Source organism: Nicotiana tabacum, chromosome 10 (genome assembly GCF_000715075.1).
Source record: "Nicotiana tabacum cultivar K326 chromosome 10, ASM71507v2, whole genome shotgun sequence".
Classification (NCBI taxonomy): domain Eukaryota; kingdom Viridiplantae; phylum Streptophyta; class Magnoliopsida; order Solanales; family Solanaceae; genus Nicotiana; species Nicotiana tabacum.
Window position 1 is genome coordinate 70,776,373 of NC_134089.1, and position 15,057 is coordinate 70,791,429.

The following is a 15,057-nucleotide window of genomic DNA, read 5'->3' on the forward strand; positions in this document are numbered from 1 at the left end:
CCTAATATTTAAATGCACGAAAGTTACAATCACAAGGGAAAAGCGTACCCGAGACTACTTACCAGAAGATACCTTATCTTTCAATGATGAGGATACAGAATGGATCGAACAGCCTCACAATGACGCACTAGTAATATCTATCCTTATGAATAAAATTCAAATTAAATGTGTGTTGGTTGATCCAGGTAGCTTGGCAAATATTATTCGGTCAAGGTTCGTAGAGCAACTCGGCCTTCTGGATCAGATTGTGCCCGTAGCTCTAGTACTCAATGGCTTCAACATGGCAAGCGAAACCACCAAAGGGGAAATCATTTTGCCAGTAAATGTGGCCAGAACTATCCTGGAAACGAAGTTCCATGTAATCAAAGGTGATATGAGATAGAACGCGCTGCTCGAAAGACCTTGGATTCACCATATTGGGGCAGTACCTTCAACGCTTCATCAAGTCTTAAAATTCCCAACATCGGAAGGAATAGAAACAGTGTACGGCGAACAACCAGCAACCAAAGATATGTTCGCAATTGATGAGGTATTACCAGTATCGACACTAACATCAACAACAGGACCAGAATCAAAAGAAAAGCAGGAAGTCAAATAGCAACCACTGTCGCCGGCCTTGATCAGATCGGAGTAGCAGGAAATTATCGAGGATGATGATTATATGATATCTCGAACCTTTGTAATCCCCGATGATTCCGATGCCACGAAGTCAACGGTTGAAGAGTTAGAGCAAGTCATATTGATCGAGCATCTTCCCGATTGAAAGGTATACCTAGGCAGGGGGTTAACTCCCGAGCTCAGGGAAAAACTCATTAAATTCCTTATTAAAAATATGGACTGTTTGCTTGGGTCCACCTTAACATGACAGGGATCCCACAGGAGATTACCACTCATCGATTGAGCTTGGACCCAAAGTTCAGGCCGATAAAGCAAAAGAGAATGCCACAATCCGAGGTAAAGCACGCATTCATCAAGGATGAAGTAACCAAAGTTCTCAAAATAGGATCCATCCGGGAAGTAAAATGTTACACCCCGTGTTTTCGTACGTGAAAGTATGCCATAAGTAAATTGATGAAAACTCGAAAATGAGATTATTTTAAGATTATAAGCAATTTATGCTATTTCAAATAAGTAATGAGTACATTTGTGAAGTTAAGAAGGTAAGCAACTTGAAGAAAATGAATTTCGTCAAAGTTTGACATTTTAGGATAAAATACGGCTCAAGCTAAAATATCCAGTATTTATGGACTAGTACCATACCAGGTACCACAAGGCCATGATAGTAAGGTGTATAAGGTATGTTAAAAATGAGTAGTATTTTAAATAATTTGAGATAATTCTTAATTATATGGGTAATTGGTTAATTACCGGATAACAGAATATTACCTAATTAACTAATAAGTTTGGGATAAGATTAGGACCCACCCCCAGGTGGAAGCTTTTGCCATAACATATTGTGACTCTTACATTTTTTAGATAGGTGGCATGAATCCATACATGAATCCAAAATGAGTCTTTGAGAAAGAAGGGGCGGTGGCAGTACTTAAAACCAAGGAAATATAAGAGTTATATCTCTTTCCTTCCATTCACTTTATGGAAGATATACATATAACAATCACACATTATTTTGGTGTGAATAAGGGACAAAAAAACGTTCAGATTCCCTTAGTTAAGGATAAATCTTTGGAAATTCGTGCAACAAAAATTTATCCAAGTTTGAATGATTGATCTACGACCTTCTCGAGATCTTATGAGCAATTATGGTATGTTAAGGCTATCCCTTCTTTCTTTTTCGCATGATCCAAATGATACAAAAGAAATGAGCAAATGTACAGCTTTCACAAATGACTCTATTCATAGAAGTATTAGAAGTGCCTATGTTCTTGAATTCCTATATGTCTTATTATTCCATCGTCTGTTCATGGGTCTCAGAAAATACGTAAATTTATTTTATGATATTAATAAGAGGCATAATGGTCTTATGACACTCCGAAAGATTTTATTGATATTTCTCATGCATTGCATTCATTTACATTGACCCATGACCAGATGGTATTATATACGCGTATATATGTATATTATATGTATATGGAATATGGGAAAAGGTCACGGCGTTATATACACACCACCACCTGATCAACTGGTATACGTTGATGATTTGCCTATAGTGTTCGAGATGATATGATGGGGTGCCCTCAGAGGCTTGATGATGTTATGAACGCATATACCTATGCATGACATGACATTTATACGCATATGCATGTAATTATAAATATTTCATGATTCATAAAGCTATGCAAACGTACATGTCGAGTTTTTTACTCCATATTTCTCTCATGTCTATTATTTATTGATTTTCATTCCTTACATACTCGGTACATTATTTGTACTGACATCCCTTTTTCTTGGGGACACTGCATTTCATGACCGCAGGTCCCGATAGACCGGTCGAGAGCCCTTCAAATAGGCTATCAACTCAGCGGAAGATGTTTGTGCGCTCCATTTGCTTCGGAGTTACTTGTTTGATTAGTATTATTTAGACATGTTTTGTTTGGTATGGCGGGACTCTGTCTTGACCTTTATGAAAATTATGTATTCTTAGAGTCTTGTAGACAGATGTTATGTACGTAAAAAATTGTATGGCCTTGTCAGCCTATGTTTAGTGTATGAGTGGTTATTTTGGTCTTATAGGCCCATATGTCTTATGTATAAGTCGGTATCACATGTTGTATTCTAATTATCTCACGGTAGCCTTCGGGCTCAGTTATCTATGATAGTATGACATGAAAAGATATGTTATGTTGGTACTCGGTTGAGTAAGGTATCGGGTTCCCATCGTGGACCATCGGTTTGGGTCATGACTAAAGTGGTGTCAGAGCAGTTCTATCCTAGAGAGTCCACAAGCCGTGTCTAGTAGAGTCTTGTTTATGGGTGTGTTGTACACCATACTTATAAGCAGGAGGCTACATGGCATTTAGAACTATCATTCTTTCTTATTACTCTAGATCGTGTGGTAGAGCTCAATTGTAAAAACTCAATTTCCTAAACTCTATCTTATTCATAATACTACGATGCCTACATTTAGAAAGACGGTTGGCAAGGGATTGAATACGGTTGTGGAAGAGTTGAGTCAGAGAAACTCGATTTTACATCAAGCTTATGATGAGTAAAAGTAAGGTCTTCAGCAGATCATGTGTGTACTAAGACGTGTAAACTTCTGGAAAAGGAGCCCTAAGGCATGAATATCTATCCACTCATATAGCAAAAAGCAATGAGAGATTCAGAAGGAAGATATAAGCTTCAACAAGTAAAAGGAGTAAGATGAGGGTACGAGGTACCTAGTTAATGAAAATTATCGGTATTTACAATTCACGAAGAAAAATATAAGCATTTTAAGTTACCTTCAACAATAGCAGAGGTATGTACAGTAGGCCACACCCATCTCATTTATGTCCTATAGGGGCTAACAGAAGTAGTATAAGAGAAGGACGGATATTGGAATCCGGCTGGGGTTAGAATAACCCAAAATGGTGGATGGATTGTTTGCGTTAGTTGACATTTCTGGAAGATATTGCAAATGTGCTAATAAATCTTCTTGTGAGACACCTAGATGATGCACTCTAAAATAGTATAACTAGATATGAGTACTACAAAGATAGGCACTGGAATCCTGGAAAGGATAAAAAAATTACCTTAGTACGGCCCCCGTCCCTAGTAAAGAGAGAATGTTAGGCAACTTGAAGAGCCAATGGATAGAGCAAGGGGAGCTAAAAGCAAAAGAATGTCTTGTTGAAGTTTTCAGAATAAAGTGATAGAGAGAAATGTTAGCAGGAAAAAAATAAGAAGAGAGTTAATGAAGCATTGTGAGTAAGATGTGATACATGGATGACAACATAAGATTAAAAAAAATGAAATGAATGACAGTATTACAGAGTCTATAGTCAAGTGAAGAAAAAGACGAGAGGTGACAGGCCTTGAGACAACAAAAGAGTATAGGCCATTGAGATGATGGTGTCGTTTCTCATGGCATATGAAAGAATTAAAAGTCAAAGAGTGGGAGGTAAACCCAAATGAAACTGCTTTTGTTTTTTGTAGTGTTGAAGTTTTTGCCATCTAAACACATGCTTTCTTGTCATTGATGAAAAGTTGTGTTGTGGAATCTTCTACATTTGCTGCTTCAAAATTCAGGATGCCCCGGTGGTTGGATGCTCAGAATCTTCTTCTTCTTAAGCTCTTCACATCTGAAAGTTACCTAGGGCTAGTTACTTAACTATTCTATCTGCGGAATATTCTTCATCTCTAAGCGCCTCATCAGAATGAACTTTTTAACTACTTACCTGAACCACTGACCAGATGTCTTAGATTAAATAAGCCGTTTTGCTTTCTTTTTTTTTCTTTTTCTTTTGAGGTGTTGGAGGGTTTGATTTTGTTACCATGTTAAAGTTTCCTGGACAGCTGGACCTATCTTGATTAGATAAAACATTGTCTGTATTATGTCTTGACGAGGTTACTAGATACTATTATCATTCTAGAAAAAGGAAATTTTCTGTCTGAATGCTAATGGAGAATATATAAGGTTGGAGTTTGACATGTGAGCAAAAGAGCTCAAGTTAAATGAGGAAGGGTGTTTGGGACTGCAAGGGCATGTGAGCAGAGAATCTCTGATGAGTAACTGAGAGATCTTTTAAATTTTGTGGCAAAAGTCATCCTTAATTGCTAGATGTATTATGTCTGTTTGATTCTTCTTCCTGTGTTCAGTTGATATACCTTATCTATAACCAATCATTCTTTTCCCACAACAGTTGGATAACATTGGTGATCATGGGAGTAGGATCATAATCTACAATTTGTGGCTAAATAATGAAGGCAAAATGGAGCTCGACTTTCAGTCAGGTCCTGAGATTTGATTTCTTTATCTGATTTAATTTTCCCATTTGGAATCTCTTGCACTGTTATTTACCATAATAAGACTACTTCTACAACAATAATTGCAGGATATTCGTATCTCTTGTGATGCAGAAAGTGGTAAAAGTTGCTCCAGCACGTCAGTAAGTGACCTGCATCTTGCCAACACTCTTCAGTATTCACTCCGAGTAAGTTCTTTAATGAACAAGATGCACTTGAAGTTTCTTTATTCAAGGAGATCCCTGATTTCTAACTATGTTGTATTCTTCTTCTAAACAGGCATATCTATCTATCTTGTATTTGAAAATCCCTGAAAACTTTTGCATATTGTTGCGCGGACGGATAGTAGAGTATCATAACATTGCTAGAGATCTCAAGTATCCAAAATCTATCGTGTACAAACCTCAAAATGGTGGATGCAAAGAGGTTTCCACTAGTTTCTCTCTTTCTCAAACGTACTGTAAAGCATATCATTGATAACATTGATCAGAGCCTGCTCTTCTCCTCTATTTTATTTGTCAGAACAGTATATCAGTATAAGCCCATTTCTTCCTTTGATCTGCTTATGATTAAAAAGAGACCGATTATTAAGCATAATATATGGACACACTCGCACATACTATAATTTCTGGGAAAAAATGAAAAAATCTGTGTAAAGGGTAAGTTGAGTCAAACTTACCAAATGGAGGATGTAGTAATAGGGTATTCTAAAGCTTCAGATTTTTCTAATAACACGCAGCAGCTTCCTCCTTCTCCCTCTTTAAGATTCCTAACTGTTATTTTTCTTTATTCTTGGCAGGGTTCCATCATTATTTCCATTGGCTTCCTAAAGGAATTGTTGGGAATAAACCCCTTACCAAAATAATATTCACGGTAATAAAGCGGAATAATAATGTAGCACCGAGATACGGTAATTAACAAGAATAAAAGAGTAACAATGACACCAAGATTTTTACGTGGAAAACCCTTCTGAATAAGGGGAAAAACCACGACCCCGAGAGGAGCAACTGATATCACTATAGTAAGGAATTTTACATTTTGTAGGTCGGAGATAAATACTCCAAAGACCACTACAACACTCAAAAGAAATAAATCTCTTTTGATATTCCCACCTCACTACAATATCGCTCACTCTCTATTTTCCTCACAGATTATTTTCTTATACCTTGTCTGTGAAACCTCACTCTTTCTTTCTCTCTTTGTTGGTGTGAAGAAATGAGAGTTGAAGCTCTCCTTTTATAGCCAAAGCTTCACCCTCTAAAGCCTACAATATTTGACAATTTACACACACTTTTCACAATTCAACAAAGTTGGCTACCAAACCAAAGAAATTCAACAAGGTTGGCTACCAAACCAAACTAATTCAACAAGGTTGGCTACCAACCAAACCAAGTCAACAAGGTTGGCTACCAAACCAAAGAAAACTCTTATTAGGCACATGCCTAATACTTCTTCAATGAGATGGACATCATCAATCTCCCCCTCCAGTCTCATTCATCCAGAGGAGGTAGCACTGTCTTCTAGTTTGAGTGCATGCCGACAAGTTTTTTGCATAGCTCGAACTTGTTCCTTGGTACCACCTTGGTCAGCATATCTGCGGGATTCTCATTTGTAGAAATCTTCAAGACTTTTAGAGATTCATCATCTACCATTTCTCGAATCCAATGATATCTCACATCAATGTGTTTGGTCCTTGCATGGTACATAGAGTTCTTGCTAAGGTCTATTGCACTTTGACTGTCACAATAGACGACATACTCCTTCTGATGCAATCTAAGCTCTTGAAGGAATCGCTTGTGCCATATCATCTCCTTGTCAGTTTCTGTAGCGGCAATGTACTCTGCTTCAGTTGTTGAAAGTGCAACGCACTTCTGCAACTTAGACTACCATGATATAGCTCCCCCTGAAAATGTAAACAAATATCCAGTAGTGGATTTTCTGTTGTCAATGTCACCCGCCATATCAGCATCTGTATAGCCCTTCAAGATTGGATCAGATCCTCCAAAGCACAAACAATCTCCCGTGGTACCTCTCAGGTACCTGAGTATCCACTTGACTGCTTCCCAATGTTCCTTTCCAGGATTTTCAAGAAACCTGCTGACAACACCAACTGCGTGAGCAATATCAGGTCTAGTACATACCATTGCATACATTAAGCTTCCGACTGCTGAAGAATAAGGAACTTTAGCCATGATCCTTTTCTCCTCCACTGTTGTAGGACACATCTTCTTACTCAACTTTAGATGACCAGCAAGAGGTGTGTTGACTAGCTTAGCATTCTTCATGTTGAAGCGTTCTAGGAAACACGTTCAATGTACTTCTCCTGAGATAGCCACAACTTTCTACTTGTTCTCTCTCGAACTATCTTCATCCCTAGAATTTGTTGTGCTGGGCCCAAGTCCTTCATATCAAATGACTTGGACAGATCTCCTTTTAACTTTGCTATCAACCCCTTGTCTTTTCCTACAATTAACATGTCATCCACATACAACAACAATATAATAAAGTTATTCTCAGAAAATCTTTTGAAGTATACACATGGATCAGAATAGGTCTTTAGGTATGTTTGACTTTTCATGAATGAGTCAAACTTCATGTACCACTGCCTTGGTGCTTGCTTCAATCCATAAAGACTCTTATTCAATTTGCACACCATGTGTTTCTTTCCAACTACTTCAAATCCTTCTAGCTGCTCCATATAAATCTCATCTTCCAAATCTCTATGAAGAAATGCAGTTTTCACATCCAACTGCTCCACTTCAAGATCTAGGCTAGCTGCTAAGCTCAAAATTGTTCGAATAGAAGTCATTTTGACAACAGGTGAGAAAATTTCATCAAAATCAATACCTTTCTTTTGTTCGAAGCCTTTAACCACCAATCGAGCTTTATATCTGACCAGCTTGCCATTTCCATCTTTCTTGAGTTTAAAGACCCATTTGCATTTGAGTGGTCTTTTACCCTTTGGAAGTTCAACCAGCTTGTATGTGCCATTTTTCTGTAGAGATTCCATCTCTTTTTGCATAGCTTTCATCCACTGGTTCTTTTCTGGATGGGACAACACCTCCTTAAGACTTTCTAGCTCCCCCTCATCACTGATGAGGACATACTCTGTGGAAGGGTACCTGCATGACTCTACCCTTGGCCTCTCTGATCTCCTCAGAGGTTGAGGTTGTTCTTCTTCCTGAGTGGGGTGCTTCACTTCCTCGACACCTTCATTAAGTTGCTCCCCTTGCTCAATAACCTCACCAGGTTGCTCCACCTGCTCGGCAACCTCGTCGGTTGTACTTTCTGCACTTGTGGGATTGTTAGAAGTAGAAGGAATAGTAACAAAGTTAGGAATTATACCATTCTTCGCCTTTTCTAACATATCAGCAGCAGTTCCAACTTCACTTTTTCGGAAGACTACATCTCTGCTTCTGATGACCTTCTTCTTTACAGGATCCCACAGTCTGTACCCGAACTCTTCATCTCCATATCCGATAAATATGCAGGGAACAGATTTATCATCCAGCTTTGTTCTCTGCTCTTTTGGTACATGTGCAAAAGCTCTGCAACCGAACACCTTCAGATGCGAGTAAGACACCTCCTTGTTGGTCCAAACTCTCTCTGGGATTTCAAACGCCAACGGAACTGATGGACTCCTATTGATCAGGTAACAGGCAGTCTGAACTGCTTCACCCCAGAATGACTTAGGCAATTTAGCCATTCTGAGCATGCTTCTCACCTTCTCCACAATGGTGCGGTTCATCCTCTCGGCTACACCATTGTGTTGTGGGGTTCCAGGAACTTTCTTTTCATGTCTGATCCCATGACTTGAACAATACTCTTCAAATTCCCTTGAAGTGTACTCACATCCATTGTCACTTCGGAGACGCTTTAGCTTTCGACCCGTCTCCCTTTCTACTAGAGCATGAAACTTCTGGAAAACTTGAAACACCTGATCTTTGGTTTTCAAAATATAAACCCATAATTTTCGTGAAGCATCATCAATAAAAGTAACAAAATATTTGTTACCGCCCATTGATTCAATTTCCATTGGGCCGCAAACATCAGAATATACTAAATCAAGTATATTCAATTTTCTTTCAGACGATGTCTGAAATGAGACTCTATGCTGCTTACCAAATAAACAGTAGTCACAAGGTTTTACCGTTGTACCTTTGGCATAAGAAATGAGTGATTTCTTGGCAAGAATCTGCAATCCCTTCTCGCTCATATGACCCATTCTTTTGTGCCACAAATCTACAGAAATCTCATCTTGTGCCGCGTTCAATTCACCTTGGCATATTTCTGCATTTGTCCTGTACAACGTGCCACGAGCAACTCCCTTTGCAATCACCAATGATCCCTTAGTGAGTCTCCACTTTTGATTTGCAAAATAACTCTCGTATCCATCTCGGTCTAAAGCAATTCCCGAGATCAAGTTCATCCGTAAATCAGGTACATGCCGCACATCCTTTAGAACCAATGTGCATCCGACATTTATCTTGATACAAATGTCACCAATCCCCGCAATCTTTGAGTAACTTGTGTTACCCATTTTCACTGTGCCGTAATCACCTGCTACATATCTGCAAAAAAGATCTCTTACCGGTGTGGCATGGTGAGATGTCGTTGTGTCAACCACCCATTCCGACTCTGGACCTAACAGGTGCATGCATTCCTCTTCCTCATTTATAAAGAGGACAACATTATCATTATTTTGCACCATGGCGGCTGTGTTGTCGTCATTCTTCTGGCCACTGATTTCACCTTTGCCCTTCCTTGGATTTGGGCAATCTCTTTTGAAGTGACCTGGTTGATTACAGTTGTAGCAATTTCTGACTCTTGATTTGGATCGGTTCTTTGACTTCCCACGAGCTCCGGATCTACCATAGTTGTTCGAACTCCTTTGATAACTCCTGCCTCTACCTTCTGTGATGAGAGTCTGTCCTTGATTTTCAGGCTTCTTTCTCATCTTCTCATTGAGTAGAAGAGCCGATGTGACATCTTTCAACTCAATAGTAGTCTTACCGTGCAGGATGGTTGTTGCCAAATTATCGTACGAAGATGGCAACGAGTTCAATAGCAAGATGGCTTTATCTTCTTCCTCGATTTTCACTCCGAGGTTGGCAAGCTGTGTGATTAGTCCGTTAAACACATTTAAATGTGACAAAAAATTCGTATCTTCACTCATGTGTAGGGCGTATAACTGCTTCTTCAGGTACAATTTATTTGTCAGCGTTTTGGACATGTATAGGCTTTCCAACCTTGTCCAAATTCCACGTGCAGTGCCTTCATCAATGATGTTATTTACCACATCATCTGATAAGTGCAACCTAATTGCACTAGCAGCTCTTTCATCCAAGTCAGCCCAATCCTCAGCTTTCATGGTATCTGGCTTTTTGGAATCAACATATAGAACCTTGTGTAATCCTTGTTGGATGAGCAGATCTCTCATCCTTCTTTGCCATGTTGAGAAACCGTTATCTCCGTTGAATTTTGCTACCTCGTACTTTACTCCGGACATTTTTATTTTTCACCAAGTATAGTACTACCGACAGTGAATAGTATTTCAGTGAACGAGCAGAACCTGTGCTCTGATACCAGTTGTTGGGAATAAACCCCTTACCAAAATAATATTCACGGTAATAAAGTGGAATAATAATGTAGCACCGAGATACGGTAATTAACAAGAATAAAATAGTAACAATGACACCAAGATTTTTACGTGGAAAACCCTTCTGAATAAGGGAAAAAACCACGACCCTGAGAGGAGCAACTGATATCACTATAGTAAGGAATTTTACACTTTGTAGGTCGGAGATAAATACTCCAAAGACCACTACAACACTCAAAAGAAATAACTCTCTTTTGATATTCCCACCTCACTACAATATCGCTCACTCTCTATTTTCCTCACAGATTATTTTCTTATACCTTGTCTGTGAAACCTCACTCTTTCTTTCTCTCTTTGTTGGTGTGAAGAAATGAGAGTTGAAGCTCTCCTTTTATAGCCAAAGCTTCACCCTCTAAAGCCTACAATATTTGACAATTTACACACACTTTTCACAATTCAACAAAGTTGGCTACCAAACCAAAGAAATTCAACAAGGTTGGCTACCAAACCAAACTAATTCAACAAGGTTGGCTACCAACCAAACCAAGTCAACAAGGTTGGCTACCAAACCAAAGAAAACTCTTATTAGGCACATGCCTAATACTTCTTCAATGAGATGGACATCATCAGGTTTCCCCTTTATATATTCATGGTTTCAATGTCTACCACAGGAATCGTTTGATATTGGTGAGTTGCTCTATCCAATGTTTTGATTTTGTAAATGGTACTTTGACTCATCTAGCACCTTCAGAAATTTCCCCACTTCTCCAGAAGCCACTTCGCGCTTTTAAAAGACACATAGCTTTTGAGGTTTACTCTAGGACCTGATAATGACTGAAATTGATATGCATAAAACGATAAAATAGTAAATATTCCACCTGTCTTACTACAAAATTGTTTTGCATAGTGATAAACGAGATATCCATACCTTCAGAGTCTATTAGGACCCAAATAATTTAATGAAAAAGAAAAAGGAAAAAAGGAAGAGAAGGAAAATGAATGAGATGAGATAGTTTCGTAATTTGAACCTAATTGATATGGAGGATAGAGGGAAAAGGATTTCTAATGGGAAACTGTTTGCTGTGGGTCTGAAACAATGTTTCAGTATTAGTTCCATTACGCTTTTAGTTATGCATTCCTCCATATACCTACTTCCCTTAAACATATCTTTTGTAAGCCTTCTCAATTTTTCCTTCCATCTCTCTTATCTTTGTGAACTGACGCTAAATATATATTCTGCATTTAACCTGGTCTTCGGACAAGTATACACTTTTTTGCACTGTGTTTATATCCTTTTGCTTAATTATCTTCTGCAATGGAGTAACAGATTTTACTGTAAATGATATCTTGAGCCTATGTCTTGTCTTAAAAAAGTCCATTCGTTTCTTTGCAGCCATTTTGGAATGTGGCAGGCTCTTCTACCGCTAGAAGCAGAGGGGTTCTAGGTAAGGAGCCTATGAAGCATTTCTTCTCTACTTGTGGGGCTTTATCTTTTGGTCCACTACTAGCTGGAAAAGGCTCTAACTAATTTTCCTGCCTTTTTAGGTGTTCTAGAAACAAACTTTATTCAGCCAACTCATAATAAACAGGACTTCGAGAAAACACCCCTCTTTCAAAAGCTCGAGAACCGATTAAAGGAGATGACATGGGAGTACTGGTAGGCTATTACTTGAAGAACTCTACGCCTACAAACTGCTGTTTAGCACTGAGTTGTATCGCTCCTATTCCTGGGCAACTAGTTTATCTAACTTCTCCACATGGATTACACACCAATAAACTGCTGCTTAGAAAATGAGCTGAATCCCAACTGTCTTGGACGGCCATTTTACATTCTATGCATGTATTTCTGTCTTAAGCAAGGAAATGAGAACTGTCTATTTAGCTTCTCAAATTGATTGCTATTGTTTATCATTCTGGATGCCCTTTTTGCTTGTTCTTTGTGTGATTCTTGTTAATTGAATGTTTATTTGTTGATTGATTGGTTTTATGTATTTATGATTTGATTTTGACAGGGATTATCACTGTGGACTAATTGGTTATCATGCAACTAAAAGGCTTTATAAACCTTCTCAGGTTTCATCAGAATCTAGACAGAAACATGGTACGTATTACCCCATTCCGTTGAGCAAAATGTCCTCTGCTGTTGCTGGTGCCAAAGTTTTCTGTACTGGGAAACCTTCCTTCCCAAATAACACAGAAGATGTTGACGGACCAAAAACAAATAGAGTCTGTTGTCATTATGTGCATATTTCGGTGGGGTTTGGATGATTCCTCATTTCAAGGAGGATTTTGTAGCAATTTGTGAAACGAACAGAAGTTGGTGGAATCATCAAAGAATGTGATATGATAGTATGTACCTGGATATGTGTTCTTGTCAGTAACTTGCCACGGGAGTTGAATCTCTTAACTTGCAAACAACGTATCAAACAAAAGCACAGCTAACACGTGATACAGTTTGAAAATATTGTTTATTGTGCCCTAATCTTCTCTAATTTTTAGTGCTCCTGGCACATAATAGATATACCAAATACATCCACAATAGGAAGATCTGCAAGTTGAAATTAATGGTGTCTAACTTCTGAATGATGGCTTAAAAACAGTAGTATTGTAATATATCCCATCAGACATTATTTAGTATTTGATCAAATTAGGGGGACACGGAGATATAGAAGAATGTATCATAATTCATATTAGATGTATTGTTTGGGAACTTGTTGCTGTCTCCCGTCTTGCATGTGTTCGCAGATTGCATTTTCATATACTTTTATCCACTGGACATACAGTATTAATGCATAAATTTCTCTTTGATCCCTCGAGGTTGTTCAACTTTCATTTCACCTCTATTTGCTATCAGAATAGGTCTTACCCTTGGCCTTTAACAACCCGATGAGTTTGCGCTATACATTCCCGTACTACCCGTAAGCACCTTTTGTCACTAGTACCTCTCATACAATCTTTTGTGATTTACAGCAACCACGAAAAGGAAAGACCATGATCATTCAATAGAACCTGAAATTCTGAAACTAAAGGCGGGATTAAGGGTCAATCTAACTGGTCCCGAGTCCATTCAAAATCCGGTTTGTGTCTACGAACTTTCCTCCACTTATTTTGACTTCAATAATTGACTGTGAAAGTTAGCATTATGTTTTTCCATTTTGTCCATGCATTTGAGGTCATGCTCTTCTTTTCTTTATGTTTAACTGAACATAGCCTGCCAGCACTACCACAAGTCACTTGGAAGATCAAGAGATGGTCCTCCTCCTTAAAGAGAACAAAAGGCTCAACGCACGGTAAGTTCAAAATGAGTCACTTGACTTCTTTTTTATCCTAATTATTCCCACCATGACGGTATTTGCTTGGATGCGGAGTTTAAGGAAGAATGAAAAACTTTTGACACAAGATAAATAACATACTAAAACTACCTTAGGATCATGTGATCTTCTACTTGTTATTTCATCCCTATAAGAGCATGTTATTAAGAGAAAATGAGAATTTTAAAATAAAAGAGTTAACAAAAATAAAAAGGTGTCGATCTTTTTGGAACAGAACAAAAAAGAACAATATCAGATAAATAGAATGGAAGTAGTGTGATAAATTCCAAATTCCAAATTCCAATTGCACCCGTACTTTTGGGCAAGTACAATTCAGAAAGATAAATATACTTAGCTCATAACTGCCAGCACTTTGCGTTCTTCCTTGTAAACATTATGTTCATGATAACCAGCAGTTTTGCATTCTCCCTTCTCGTATACATCGTGGAGTTGTTACTTGTAACATACTAGTCTTTTCAGATGCTCTTTTCTAAAGTTCCCTTTTATGTGCTTTTTCTGTCCTTCAGATGCTCTGAATATGAGAAGATGGATGAGGAACTTAATGCTAAGGTAATCCTAATAGAATTTGCTTTAGCTGTTGTGTTTTGATGTTCCAGTTGAACGGTGGCATCTAGTTTCAAGTTTTTGCTCTAGTATATTATGAAAGATCTTGAGAACCATGTATTGTTTATGCAACCTATGTAGGTAACTTTGCTAAGGAAGGAACTGAAGGAAGCCCAGCGCGAGTACGGTCGGTTGCTTATTGAATCAGGATCCCTGGAGTACCCCAAGATGGAAAGTACTGTTACTCTATAGATAATACTTGTTATAGTGCTCGTATGTATATATATTTGTAAACTTTAAGAAATCCCTTGCTCAACTTCTATCTGCTTGTAAGAATAGGGAGCTAACTTGTTATAGTACTTGTATGTACATATTTTCTGTAAACTATAAATTTTTGGTTAAGAAATCCGATGTAGCGTCTGCTGAAATTAGCAGGTTCTTCTTCTGTCTATGCACATTTGCTTGTCCCTTCCATATAGGGGCGGATACAGGTGGAAGGGAGTGGGGTTCACGTGCACTCGTACTCCCCTTCCTAAATTACTATAGTAATGCTATCTCTTTAAAACTACATAAAATATGTGCACCCAAGATAAAAAAAATCTATGGTATAATGATTACTGTGTGTACCTCTACAAGGCTAGGAGTTCAAATCCATGTTGATCTTGTTGCCTTTTCCTT

At 38.3% G+C, this 15,057-nt stretch overlaps 1 protein-coding gene across 1 annotated transcript; it reads left to right on the plus strand.

Moving 5' to 3' along the window:
- Window positions 1–280: 280 nt before the first annotated feature.
- Window positions 281–14,807, plus strand: LOC107818996 (protein MICRORCHIDIA 6-like). The gene is made up of 14 exons (XM_075223779.1): window positions 281–368; window positions 869–954; window positions 4,803–4,899; window positions 4,993–5,093; window positions 5,185–5,331; window positions 5,705–5,753; window positions 11,148–11,191; window positions 11,898–11,949; window positions 12,050–12,161; window positions 12,517–12,605; window positions 13,475–13,581; window positions 13,715–13,794; window positions 14,343–14,385; window positions 14,521–14,807. Exons 1-14 carry the CDS (start codon window positions 281–283, stop codon window positions 14,629–14,631), a joined length of 1,206 nt encoding a protein of 401 aa, XP_075079880.1. The 3' UTR covers window positions 14,632–14,807.
- The last annotated feature ends 250 nt before the right edge of the window (window positions 14,808–15,057 follow it).

Coding starts and splice junctions, on each gene's coding strand:
- LOC107818996 (XM_075223779.1), top strand. CDS start 281: ATGGCAAGCGAAACCACCAAAGGGGAAATCATTTTGCCAGTAAATGTG. Junction 11,950..12,049: donor TAGAAGCAGAGGGGTTCTAG/GTAAGGAGCCTA, acceptor CTGCCTTTTTAG/GTGTTCTAGAAACAAACTTT. Junction 14,386..14,520: donor ATGAGGAACTTAATGCTAAG/GTAATCCTAATA, acceptor CAACCTATGTAG/GTAACTTTGCTAAGGAAGGA.